Raw genomic sequence first — 13,326 nt, 5'->3', positions numbered from 1 at the left:
GTCCATCACCGACTCCTGGAGCCTACTCAAACTCATGCCCATCACATTGGTGATGCCATCCAACCATCTCATCCTCTGTTGTCCCCTTCTCCTCCTGCCTTCAATCTTTCCCAGCATCAGGGTCTTTTCCAATGAGTCGGTTCTTCGCATCAGGTGGCTAAAGAATTGGAGTTTCAGCTTTAGTATCCGTCCTTCCAATGAATATTCAGGACTGATTTCCTTTAGGATGGACTGGTTGGATCTCCTTGCAGTCCAAGGGACACTCAAGAGTCTTCTCCAACACCACAGTTCAAAAGCATCAATTCTTTGGTACTCAGCTTTCTTTATAGTCCAACTCTCACATCCATACATCACTACTGGAAAAACCATAGCTTTGACTAGACAGACCTTTGTTGGCAAAGTAATGTCTCTGCTTTTTAATATGCTGTCTAGGTTGGTCATAGCTTTTCTTCCAAGGAGCAAGAGTCTTTTAATTTCATGGCTGCAGTCACTGTCTGCAGTGATTTTGGAGCCCCCCAAAATAAAGTCTGTCACTGTTTCTGTTGTTTCCCCATCTATTTGCCATGAAGTGATGGGACCTGATGCCTTGATCTTAGTTTTCTGAATATTGAGTTTTAAGCCAACTTTTTCACTCTTCTCTTTGACTTTCCTCAAGAGGCTCTTTAGCTCTTCGTTGCTTGCTACCATAAGGGTGGTGTCATCTGCGTATCTGAGGTTATTGATATTTCTCCTGGCAGTCTTGATTCTAGCTTATACATCATCCAGCCTGGCATTTGTACAGTGTGGTAATTATAGCTAGTAATATGATTGGGATTTACATTTATAATAACTAAAACTAAAAACAAAATGTAAAGGTAAAAGCAAAATGCTCTCCCAGTAATAAAATAATGCCCCCATAATTTCTCATGATTGTTTGTAGTAAATTATGTAGCCTAAAGTTACTTTCTCACTTTTCCTCTGAAGTAATATTCATGTTTTATTTATTGTATGCTAAGTAATAATTCAAGCACATTTAATAGACCTATTACCTCTATACATGTTTAAAAGTGATACTTGCCAATAGCCTTATTCTTTCTAACAAAAATAACTTTTTTTTCCTTAGCAAGGTCAGCATTGGATGCGGTTGTACGTTGTAAGTATTTCCTCTCAATATTTTGCATATAGTTTATTCTTTTTCTCTTAAGTTATAAGGAAACTATTTGATTGGACAGCTCAATATTTTGGGTGTTTATTTATAATGGATATTTTGTTCCATTAACGTTTTTTAGCTTCAGTATTTTAAGAATAGAAAGTACGTAAAAGGAGAATTCCTAGTTAGCCTTAGTTTGTGAGCAGATATTTGGTGATGCATCAGGCATATGTGGAGTGGAAATGGAGAGTAACAATCCTAAACCTCCCACATCCTGGATTTGTAAAATAAATCTTAAAAATAATTAGATACATTATATTTGCCCTCAGTGACGATCATATTACTTGTTCCATTTATATTCATTTTTAGTTTGTTTCCTCGGAGGTTCTGTTTGGTTTGTTTGTGGTTTTCTTTCTCTTTCTTTCTTTTTTTTTTTTTTTTTTGAGATTCTTTGAAACTCTCAGGAAAAGAAAAAAGCTAGCATGTAGTTTAAAAAAAAAAATATATATATATATATATACACACACACACACACACACACACACATATATATATATCTTGGTGTTTGCATAATGCCCTTTGTGGTTTGAGATCTGAAGCAAACTAAACACAGAATCTGTTAACAGTTTTTTCTTTGAAAAAAAATAATAAATTTTTTTTTCTCTCCAAAGCTACAAAACCTCCCAGATATAAATGTGGAATCTCGAAAGCTTGCCCTGAGAAGCATTTTGCTTTTAAAATGGCAAGTGGAGCAGCCAATGTGGTGGGACCCAAAATCTGCCTGGAGGACAATGTGTAAGTGCTTATCAGTTTGGAAGTATAAGGAGCACTATTAAATTTTAGCAAATTGAACCTGAGTTTATTGGATCTTTCGAAAATGTATTGAGCATACCTTTACTAAAGAAAAGTGATTTCTGTTTCCATCGTGCAGTTTCCCCCACTCATTTAAGGAGTCTTAAAGTTCTTAAATTTTGTACTAGATTGCGGTAAGAACACCGCATTTATCCAGCTTCACATATAGATGAGAGATTTCCTCTGAATGAATTTTCTGGATCCCATCTGATAGTCATAGACACAGATAGCTATTTAATTTTGGTTCCTAAGTAATAGGGGAAAAGTTAATTCATTTAAATTAATTAAAATTAAAGTTCACTTCTTCAGTCATACCAGCCATATTTCAAGTGCTAATAGCCACATGCAGCTTGTGGCTACCCAATGCAGCAGCACAGGTAGAAAGCGTTTCCGTCACTGCAGAAAGTCCAAGTGGGATTATTTTCGTCAACTAGGCTGCCCCAGATAATGAATGCTTTATCTTACAAACCAACATCTCACATTTTAAATGTTTGAATGCTGCCTGCTGAAGTGTGAAATAGCCCCGTAATAACCTCAAGTCCGTCGTGGCCCAGAACTGCTTGCCACTAAACTGAATGGTTTCCTTTATCGAGATGCTCTGCAAAGTATACCTTTTAGGCTTTTTTCATCTCCTACTCCTGTGTCACTTGTTGTGAAGTTCTTGGATTAGAGAAACGTTTTTGACCCACTCAGTCTAAAGTTGGACACCTCCCCCTCACTTCACTCACCGCCATCAGTATTCATCACACCCTTGCCATCACACATGCTCTGGACAGTGTGTGCCATATTTTCTAATTATTCTAATTATCTAATTCTAATTATCTAATTTCTAAGTTCCTGGCTCTGAAGTCACAAACCCTGCTCTTTGTTGGTTGCTTCTAATTGGCTCTTGTCTGAAAAATTAGATACGTGATAGGCTTTACATAAAATAATATATGTGCCATTTAATTATATAAAGAGTGAGGTAATTTTACAGATAGGAAATGGGGCAGTATTTCCCAGCTTTTTGTCTTTTCTTTTTAATATAGAAGCTCTAACATTTTTATCCTTTCTTCTCTTTTCAGTTAGCCATGTGTAGGATTTAGCCTCTTAGAATAAAACTTTTACTGTAAAATTAAAAGCTTGAGCCAGGTGATCCTAAGGTTTCCTTTATTCTCAGGCAGATGATAATCCATTGTTCATCCATCATCCTCTGATGTCTCATAACAGTCTTGCTTTACTGAATTGAAAGCCTATGGATTTTTGAAGTTTGTAGATTTTGCATTAAATAACATCCTTCCCATTACTTTAAAATGTTCCATTCCCCCTTTTCACCTTGTTTGGCTAAAGGGGCCAGATATTTGATCCTGAATAATAAGTAGAAAGTTCTCTTAGAATGCCCAGTCCATTCATGACAGGCTATCTTCATATATCTCTGCCCCCTTGAAGCATGTAAGGTTTAATTCAAAGAAGAGATCAAACTAGTAAATAATAGCAGGTTGTCTATTCACAGATTATAATAAGTTAAAAAGAAGAGAGAAGTATATTAAGCGGTGGAGTCTGGTAAAAATTAAAAAAAAGTATTGTCTCAGAGCCAGAGAATTTGGTTCTAGCATAGTGGGTGTGTCATGTAGAATTTATATTTCAGTTTGTTTAACCATAAAACTAAGACAGGCCAGCTGTCCATCTGCTTTTCAGGAATCATTCTGCCATTCGTGTGAGAGAGTGAATAATTGATGGGATTTTATAGTTATGCCTCAGGCCCTGAAATCTAGTCCTTGAAAGGGGACGAAACCATTGACCAGGGATCCCTAGTGGAGAACTGATAGGGAAAATTCAGTCTAGTGCTTTCTTTCCAGTATGTTCTAATTCTGTATTGAAAGATTTTTCCAACAAAAATTTTAAAGAAATCTGAATTTTCTTAGCATCTTTCATTCCATTCACTTTTTCTTCAGCGAGTATTTACTGAGCACAGTTCCTGCTCTCATGGAACATACAGTCTGGTAGGGAGAAGGATGTTTCAGAAATAAATGCAAATAAATAGTTAGAAATTGTTGCACACACTGTCCAGAGCAGCAGGGTGTGACAGATACTGATGGGGGCAGTGAGATGAGATCAAGGTGTCCAACTTTAGATTGAGTGGGTCAAGGAATGTTTTTCTAAGACAGTGATATTTAGTCTGAGAATTAAAGGATAAGAAGGAAGACTGCCAGGGGAAGACCATTCTAAACAGACAGAGGAACACGCTTGAAGGCCCACAGTGGGAAAGAGCTGGAGAGAAGTGGATAATGGCCAGCTCATTGGAACTTACAGGCCGTGCAGAAAAGGAGATGAGATCTTTTTCTGAGAGTGTTGAGAGGTTGTTGAAGGTTTTCAAACTCCGGCATGTCTTCACTTCATTTATATTGAAGAAAATGATCTGACTGCTGAGTAAAACGATGAGAGGAGTAAGAGTAGACAGCAATTGGAGGGCCTTTCCCAGCTGCTGGCACAGCCTTTCGATGCCCCCCTGCCACACACAGTTGGCAAGAGACTTGTTTGCATGTGTGCTCACTGAAATATGTAAGTGGATCCTAAGAATACATCAGTAGAAATTTCAATATTTTCCTACACATGCTGTAAGTATACGCAAACTCATTTTGCAGACTACTAGTCCAGATCAGTGCTTCTCAGTGGGGGCAGTTTTCTCCCCGGGGGAAACTTGTCAAGGTCTGTAGACATTTTGGGGCATCAGAGTTACAGAGGTGCTGCTTGTAGAGACCAAGGATGCTCTTAAATTTCCTACAGTGCACAGGACAGCCCTTCCTCATGAATTATCGAATCTATAATATCATTGTAGACTAAGATTTAGAAACCCTAATACAAACAAAGATTAAAATAGGGTCATGGTCATGGTTTATAGGACAAGTAGATGCAGTCAAGGTATATTATGGAGATTAGATGGATTTCAAACTTCTCATTATTTAGAAATATTTAGAAAATCTCGGGTATAAATATGAGGTGTCACATAATACAGGAATTATAGCTTTTTTTTTCTTTTGTATTAGAGAACCCTTAAGAGTTTGCTTATATTCAAGATCTAGCTTTTATTTCAGGCATATACTCTTATTTCAGTTTATAGGAAGTTGATATTGGGAATAATACTTCATCTTTTATTATAATCTTAATGTTTGGTACAGAAGTTATGTGGTGGACTATTTTGAGGGATTTTTTTTTTTCTTCACATTGACGAACAAGATAGGATTTTTGTCTGGGAGAACCAAAAGATAAAATCAAGGATATGATGTAGGTACTTACGTAATCATTTTAAATGTAACCATATAAAAATATAAGAACCATTTTAAGCTCATGAGTGGGAAAACAAAGCAGCCAGCCAGTCAGCTGGCTAGATTTGACCCATAGGCTATAGTTTGTTAAACCCTTCTCTAAACCATTTTAAGGCATAATAGCTGGAACATGTTGTAGGTGTTTGAAACAAAACTGTATTCGAAGGTGTAGAATCTGTCTATAGAGGATATAATCATTTTCTTTAACTATTTGCCTGCAGATGTGGGGGGAACCTTCATATTCATGAAAGAGAAAGAAAGTATTTCAGCTTGTGTTAGTACTGGGTGACTAACCTGTATAGATTTAAAATCTTTACTGATTTGTCCTTTGCTGGCTATAGGTTTCCCCTGATTGAAGTCTGGTTTTTAACTTGATAAGCTACTGCCCTCTTGTGGGAAGCCCATGTCACCATGTAGCTTTGCTGCCTTTCTTTGCTCTCTGATAGACACAGCAGAACACTCCAAATGATCTCTCCTGAAGAAGACACCATGATGCTTAATTATTACTTTAACAGTTAATTAGTCATCGCTGTGGCTTCTTCACATTAATGATGGCTATAACACATTTGCAAAAGGAGTAGACCAAATGTACTTCGAAACTTCCCTCTTTTATGCAACAGTCTTGTTTGGTACCTCTTACAGACCACCTTTCAAACCTGGTCTTGCACACATATAGGAAAGGTCTATGTTTTATTTAACTATTCCTGGGTCAGGAAGATCTGGAGAAGGGATAGGCTACCCACTCCAGTATTCTTGGGCTTCCCTTGTGGCTCAGCTGGTAAAGAATTCGCCTGCAATGTGGGAGACCTGGGTTTGATCCCTGGGTTGGGAAGATCCCCTAGAGAAGGGAAAGGCTACCCACTCCAGTATTCTGGCCTGGAGAATTGGGATCTTGGGATCACAAAGAGTTGGACACGACTGAGCAACTTTGACTTTGACTTTCACTTTTTCAGTTGTACAGAACAAGTGAAATTTTGAAGGCAGATTCACAAGTATGAGTAGATAGTTAAATGCTACTAAGTCGTGTCCGACTCTGTGTCCCCATGGACTGTAGCCCTCCAGGGTCCTCTGTTCATGGAATTCTCCAGGCAAGAATACTGGAGTGGGCTGCAATTTCCTCTCCAGGGAATCTTCCTGACCCAGGGATGGAACTCTGCATTGCAGGCAGATTCTTTACCATTCCCTGAGCCACCAGGGATGCCAAGATTTTACAAATCAAAATTTTATGCTTTTCCTTTTTCAATAGATCTTGGAGTAGAGTTTTTCTTTTACTTTTCAGTTTTGAAACAATTACAGAAATTGCAGGCAGTTGCAAAGATAGTACAGAGAGATCCCATGTGATGTTCACCCATTTTCCCCACGGTTAGGTCTTATGGGATTACAGTACAGTATCAGAATGGAAATTGGCGATTAGTACAGTGTCTCTATAGTTAGGACTAGAGATCTCTTCAAGAAAATTGGAGATATCAAGGGAATATTTCATGCAAGGATGAGCACGATAAAGGACAGAAACAGTAAGGACGTAACAGAAGCAGAAGAGATTAAGAAGAGGTGGCAAGAATACTAAGAAGATGTATACAAGAAAGGTCTTAATGACCTGGATAAGCATGATGGGATGGTCACACACACATCCTGGAGTACGAAGTCAAGTGAGCCTTAGGAAGCATTACTACAAACAAAGCTAATGGAGGTGACGAAATTCCAGCTGAGCTATTTACAATTCTAAAAGATGATGCTGGTAATGTGCTACACTCAGTGTTTCAGCAAATTTGGAAAACTCAGCAGTGGCCACAGGACTGGAAAAGGTCAGTTTTCATTACAGTCCTGAAGAAGGACAATGCAACGACTGTTCAAACTATTGTACAGTTGTGCTTATTTCACATGCTAGCAAAGTAATGCTCAAAATCCTTCAAGCTAGGCTTTAGCAGTTTGTGAACCAAGAACTTCCAGATGTACAAGCTGGGTTTAGGGAAGGCAGAAGAACCAGAGATCAAATTGTCTACATTCATTGGGTCATGCAGAAACCAAGGGAATTCCAGAAAAACACCTACTTCTGCTTCATTGACTATGCTAAAGCCTTTGAATGTGTGGATCACAACAAACTGGAAAATTCTTCAAGAGATGGAGTACCAGACCACCTTACCTGTCTCCTGAGAAACCTGTATGCAGGTCAAGAAGCAGCAGTTAAAACCAGACATGGAACAACTGACTGGTTCAAAATCGGGAAAGGAGTACTTCAAGGCTGTATATTGTCACCCTGCTTTTTTAACTTATATTCAGAGTACATCATGCCAAATGCCAGACTGGATGAATCACAAGCTGGAATCAAGGTTAACCTCAAATACACAGATAATATCACTCTAATGGCAGGAAGTGAAGAGGTACAAAGAACTTCTTGATGAGGGTCAAAAAGAAGAGTGAAAAAGCTGGCTTGAAACTCAGTATTCAAAAAACTATGATCATGGCATCTGGTCCCATCACTTCCTGGCAAATAGAAATGGAAAAAGTGGAAGCAGTGACAGATTTTATTTTCTTGCATTCCAAAATGACTGCAGATAGTGACTGCAGCCACAAAATTAAAAGATGCTTCCTCCTTAGAAGAAAAGCTATGACAAACCTAGACAGTGTATTAAAAAGCAGAGACATCACTTAGCTGACTTTGATGTTTTGAGAATATTGTATAAATAGAATCATATAATATGTAAGCATTTGAGATTGGGGTTTTTTTTTTTTTTTTCATTCAGCATAATGGTCTTGAAATATTATTATGTATTAATAATTTGCTCCTATTTTAATTCTGAGTAGTACTCTATGGATATACCACAGTTTAGCTATGCCTCGCAAATTTTAATAAGCTGCATTTTCAGTGTGTTTTAATTTTTCACTTCAGGCTTCTTTGACCCATAGGTTATTTAGAAGTATATTGCTTAGTTTCCAAATGTTTGGAGAATTTCCTGTTATCTTTTATTATTGATTTCATTGTGGTTGGAGACACATTTGATATGATTTCAGTACTTTTAAATTTGTTGAGGTTTGCTTTATGGCCCATGATATGTTCTATCTTAGTATATGCTTTAAGAATGGGTGCTTGGAAAGAATGTATATTTGTCAGCGAGTAGAATATTCTTTAAATGTCAGTTAGACCCTGATGGTTAATGCTGTTGTTGAATTCTTGTATACTCTTTTTAATTTCCTGTCTTTCAACTGTTGAAAGAGGGATATTGACATGTCCAACTGTAATTGTAGATTTGTCTTTTTCTCCTATCAGTTCTACCTAGGTTTGCTTCACATGTTTTATACCTTGATTGCTTGGTACACACACTTGGGATGGCTATGTCTTCTTGCTAGATTGACCCTTTGATCTTTATGCAAACCTCCTCTCTGTCTCTGATATTTTTCTATGCTCAGAAATCTATTTTAATTGATATTAATATAGCCATTCCTGTTTGCTTTTGTTTAAACAGCTTTATTGAGATATAGCTCATTTACTGTACATTCAGTTAAAATACACAGTCATTGAATTTTAGTGTGTTCACAGATGTGTGCACCCATCACCACACTCAGTTTTAGAACATTATCATACCTCAGAAGGGCATGCTGTGTCCTTCAGCTGTTGTCCTGCTCCTTTCCTGTTGCACTGTACTCCATCTGCCCTCCCCCCAGCAGCCTGAAGTAACTACTGAGAGTACTTTCTGTCTCTATAGATTTGCCTGTTTTGGACTTTTTATATATATATAAATAATACGTAGGGGTTTTTTTGTGATCAGCTTCTTCACTAAGCACCGTGTTTTCAGGGTTCATCCATGTTATAGTATATATCAGTACTTCACTTCTTTTTACGGCTGAAAGATAGTCCATTGTATAGATACGTCACATTTTGTTTAGTTTTCACTAATTTCATTTCCATTCATTAGTTTTTAGACTTCTGGATTGTTTCTACCTATTTCTGATAGACAGCATGTAGTCGAGTCCTATTTTAATCCACCATCCCAATTTCTATCTTCATTGGATATTTTTGAACTATTTATACTTATAATTATTGATGTGCTCAGGCTTACGCCTGCCATTTTATTACTTTCTGTTATCTTTTTTGTTTCTGTTTTCTTTTACTGCCTTCCTGTGAGTTATGTGAACATTTTTAAAAACTTCTTATTTATTTATTGAGTGTATATCTTTGTGTAGGTTTTTTAGTGCTTGCTTTTGATATTTACTTTCTGGCCCCTTACAGAAAAATTTTGCTGACTCAAGGTCCAGACTTAAGAAAATGAGGGAGAAAATGTTCATTGTCCAGAGTAAAATTAAAAGTATATTATGTTTGTAGGTATTTGGAATAGCACAAAAGTTGAGGAAGTTGCCTTTCAGTGAGTCAACAAAAACATCACTCACATCATTGACAGACAAGTGAAATTCCAGCATATGTCTTTATTGTTCACTGTTTCAAGTTTTTCTGACTTTGTTTTATTCTTTAAATGAACTAACATCCAACGTTTGTGTTGGAATTTTACTCGTTCATCACTTGCTACCATAGGTTAAGTAAAATGAGTTCCATGAAAATCATAACACATTCTGTGAGAATCAGTGGCTACGTGAAATTTATAATCAAGTATGTATTTTATTATTTGTGAAATTGTGTGCTTCACATCCTTTCTGTCAGTAAAATTTATAATAAACTTACATTGTTGGTTGAGAATATAATTATTTCAAATAGGTAAGAGATAGAAAGTCAGAATATGTGTTGATACATGGATAAAGGCTAGATAGATCATGTATGAGTACAGAGTGTGTATTCACATATATGCATGCTCACTTCCCCACCACCTCAAACCACTTCTTAATCATTTAACAGCACATCACTGTGAATTTTTAGAATAAAAGGTACCTACACTTTTAGTTTAATAATTTTAATTCAACAAACTGAACTGATAACAAGCAAATATTTCGCTCGTACCTTCCATTTCACAGTATTTATTATCTTTATGTAATGGTCTGTGAGCTGCCCGTGGAGGCTGATTACCACAGAATGACATTGCAAGTCTTGTGGTTCAATGCTGTAATTATATGAATACAATATTCCTTCTTCTGGGTATTGAGAAATTTCGCATCAGTAATCACTAAGAAAATGTTCACAATTAAGTTAATCTTCTTGCTTTTATGTTATAAAAGATTTTGGTAGCATCTCACCTCTGTTTCATGTCACATTAACATTGTAGAAAGTACACTTTCTTTTTATTCCTTTGAGAATGGTGCAGGCTGTGAGCATAATGTCCATGTGTTTGATAGATTTTCTAAAATGGTCTTTCATAATTTGATGCAGGGCAGCAAGAAGGAGTCTAGTATTTTGACTGTAATACTTTTTAATATATATTTCTGTTTGTGAAATCTTAAAGTTGCTTTTAAATTATTCAGTGTTAGACAGTCTTCTCTGACTTAGTAGAGGCCTTTCAGTCTCCACTGTAGTACTAAACAGCTGTGTGTATATATAATATTGCCAACTGTATTTTTTTAGCATGAATGACTTTCCCTAATGGATGTTTATGTGCAATATCTAATTCTAAATTTGTCTTAACTTTTCCCCCTTCAGTTTAATGAGTGGTGTTAAGAATAATGTTGGAAGAGGAATCAATGTTGCCTTGGTAAATGGTAAGAATAATTATTTTACCTTATGGGTATGGTGGATATAAGGGTATAGCGGTATATAGGTATATTTATATGGCCCAAAATAAAATATGCTCTTATATCAAGAGATCAGGTAAGAAAGAGTCAAGCTTGACATTAAAGTTCTCCCCCCATCCTCCCGCAACATCAGCTATGAGTAGAGATGAGACACTGCATTTCGGTGTTTACATCACGCTCTCTTGGAAGCATCCAACTTGCTGTGCAGTGTATAGAGAGCCTCCCATGAGATTGTCAGGATACAACCAATCTAACATTATCTAACAGTTGATGAATTCGTGCTGCAGATATTGGAATCCTAACGTAATGTATCAGAATGATCTCTGTTCGTTTCCAAGGCAAAACATTCAATATCATGGTAATCCAAGTCTATGCCCCGACCAGTAACACTGAAGAAGTTGAAGTTGAACGGTTCTATGAAGACCTATAAACCTTTTGGAGCTAACACCCAAAAAAGATGTCCTTTTCATTATTATAGGGGACTGGAATGCAAAAGTAGGAAGTCAAACACCTGGAGTAACAGGCAAATTTGGCCTTGGAGCACAGAACGAAGCAGGGCAAAGGCTAATAGAGTTTGCCAAGAGAACGCACTGGCATAGCAAACGCCCTCTTCCAACACCACAAGAGAAGACTCTACACATGGACATCACCAGACGGCCAACACCGAAATCAGATTGATTATATTCTTTGCAGCCAAAGATGGAGAAGTTCTATACAGTCAGCAAAAACAAGACCGGGAGCTGACTGTGGCTCAGACCATGAACTCCTTATTGCCAAATTCAGACTGAAATTGAAGAAAGTGGGGAAAACCACTAGACCATTCAGGTATGACCTAAATCAAATCCTTTATGATTATACAGTGGAAGTAAGAAATAGATTTAAGGGACTAGATCTGATAGAGTGCCTGAAGAAATATGGACAGAGGTTCGTGACAGTGTACAGGAGACAGGAATCAAGACCATTCCCAAGAAAAAGAAATGTAAAAAAGCAAAATGGCTGTCTGAGGAGGCCTTACAAATAGCTGTGAAAAGAAGAGAAGCGAAAAGCAAAGGAGAAAAGGAAAGATATTCCCATTTGAATGCAGAGTTCCAAAGAATAGCAAGGAGAGATAAGAAAGCCGCCTTCAGCGATCAGTGCAAAGAAATAGAGGAAAACAATAGAATGGGAAAGACTAGAGATCTCTTCAAGAAAATTAGAGATACCAAGGGAACATTTCAGGCAAAGATGGGCTCAATAAAGGACAGAAATGGTATGGACCTAACAGAAGCAGAAGATATTAAGAAGAGGTGGCAAGAATACACAGAAGAACTGTACAAAAAAGATCTTCATAACCCAGATAATCACTATGGTGTGATCACTCACCTAGAGCCTCTGGAGCATCCTGGAATGCGAAGTCAAGTGGGCTTAGGAAGTATCACTACGAACAAAGCTAGTGGATGTGATGGAACTCCAGTTGAGCTATTTCAAATCCTGAAAGATGATGCTGTGAAAGTGCTGCACTCAATATGCCAGCAAATTTGGAAAACTCAGCAGTGGCCACAGGACTGGAAAAGGTCAGTTTTCATTCTAATCTCAAGGAAAGACAATGCCTAAGAATGCTGAAACTACTGCACAATTGCACTCATCTCTCATGCTAGTAAAGTAATGCTTAAAATTTTCCAAGCCAGGCTTCAGCAATACATGAACCATGAACTTCCAGATGTTCAAGCTGGTTTTAGAAAAGGCAGAGGAACCAGAGATCAAATTGCCAACATCCGCTGGATCATCAAAGAAACAAGAGAGTTCCAGAGAAACATCTATTTCTGCTTTATTGTCTATGCCAAAGTCTTTGACTGTTTGGATCACAATAAACTGTGGAAAATTCTTCAAGAGATGGGAATGCCAGACCACCTGACCTGCCTCTTCAGAAATCTGTATGCAGGTTAGGAAGCAACAGTTAGAACTGGACATGAAACGACAGACTGGTTTCAAATAGGAAAAGGAATACATCAAGGCTGTATATTTTCCCTGCTTATTTAACTTATATTCAGAGTATATCATGAGAAACGCTGGGCTGAAGGAAGCACAAGCTGGAATCAAGATTGCTGGGAGAAATATCAGTAACCTTAGATCTGCAGATGACACCACCATTATGGCAGAAAGTGAAGAAGAACTAAAGAGCCTATTGATGAACGTGAAAGAGGGGAATGAAAAAGTTGGCTTAAAGCTCAACACTCAGAAAACAAAGATCATGACATCCAGTCCCATTGCTTCATGGCAAATAGATGGGGAAACTGGAAACGGTGGCTGGCTTTATTTTTGGGGGCTCCAAAATCAGTGCAGATGGTGATTGCAGCCATGAAATTAAAAGACGCTTACTCCTTGGAA

At 37.5% G+C, this 13,326-nt stretch overlaps 1 protein-coding gene across 2 annotated transcripts in view; it reads left to right on the top strand.

Moving 5' to 3' along the window:
- FAM3C (FAM3 metabolism regulating signaling molecule C) overlaps positions 1-13,326 on the top strand; it is a 52,429-nt gene that overhangs the window by 27,699 nt on the left and 11,404 nt on the right. For both annotated transcript variants that reach the window (XM_061165686.1, XM_061165688.1), the window contains exons 4-6: positions 1,103-1,132; positions 1,801-1,924; positions 10,868-10,926. In XM_061165686.1, coding sequence (XP_061021669.1) covers positions 1,103-1,132; positions 1,801-1,924; positions 10,868-10,926 — 213 coding nt within the window. The remainder of the gene's footprint in view (positions 1-1,102; positions 1,133-1,800; positions 1,925-10,867; positions 10,927-13,326) is intronic.

The sequence above is a fragment of the Dama dama genome, chromosome 18, assembly GCF_033118175.1.
Source record: "Dama dama isolate Ldn47 chromosome 18, ASM3311817v1, whole genome shotgun sequence".
NCBI classification, from domain to species: domain Eukaryota; kingdom Metazoa; phylum Chordata; class Mammalia; order Artiodactyla; family Cervidae; genus Dama; species Dama dama.
Note: the sequence above shows the minus strand (reverse complement) of the source record. Positions and strands in the feature narration are given on the sequence as shown.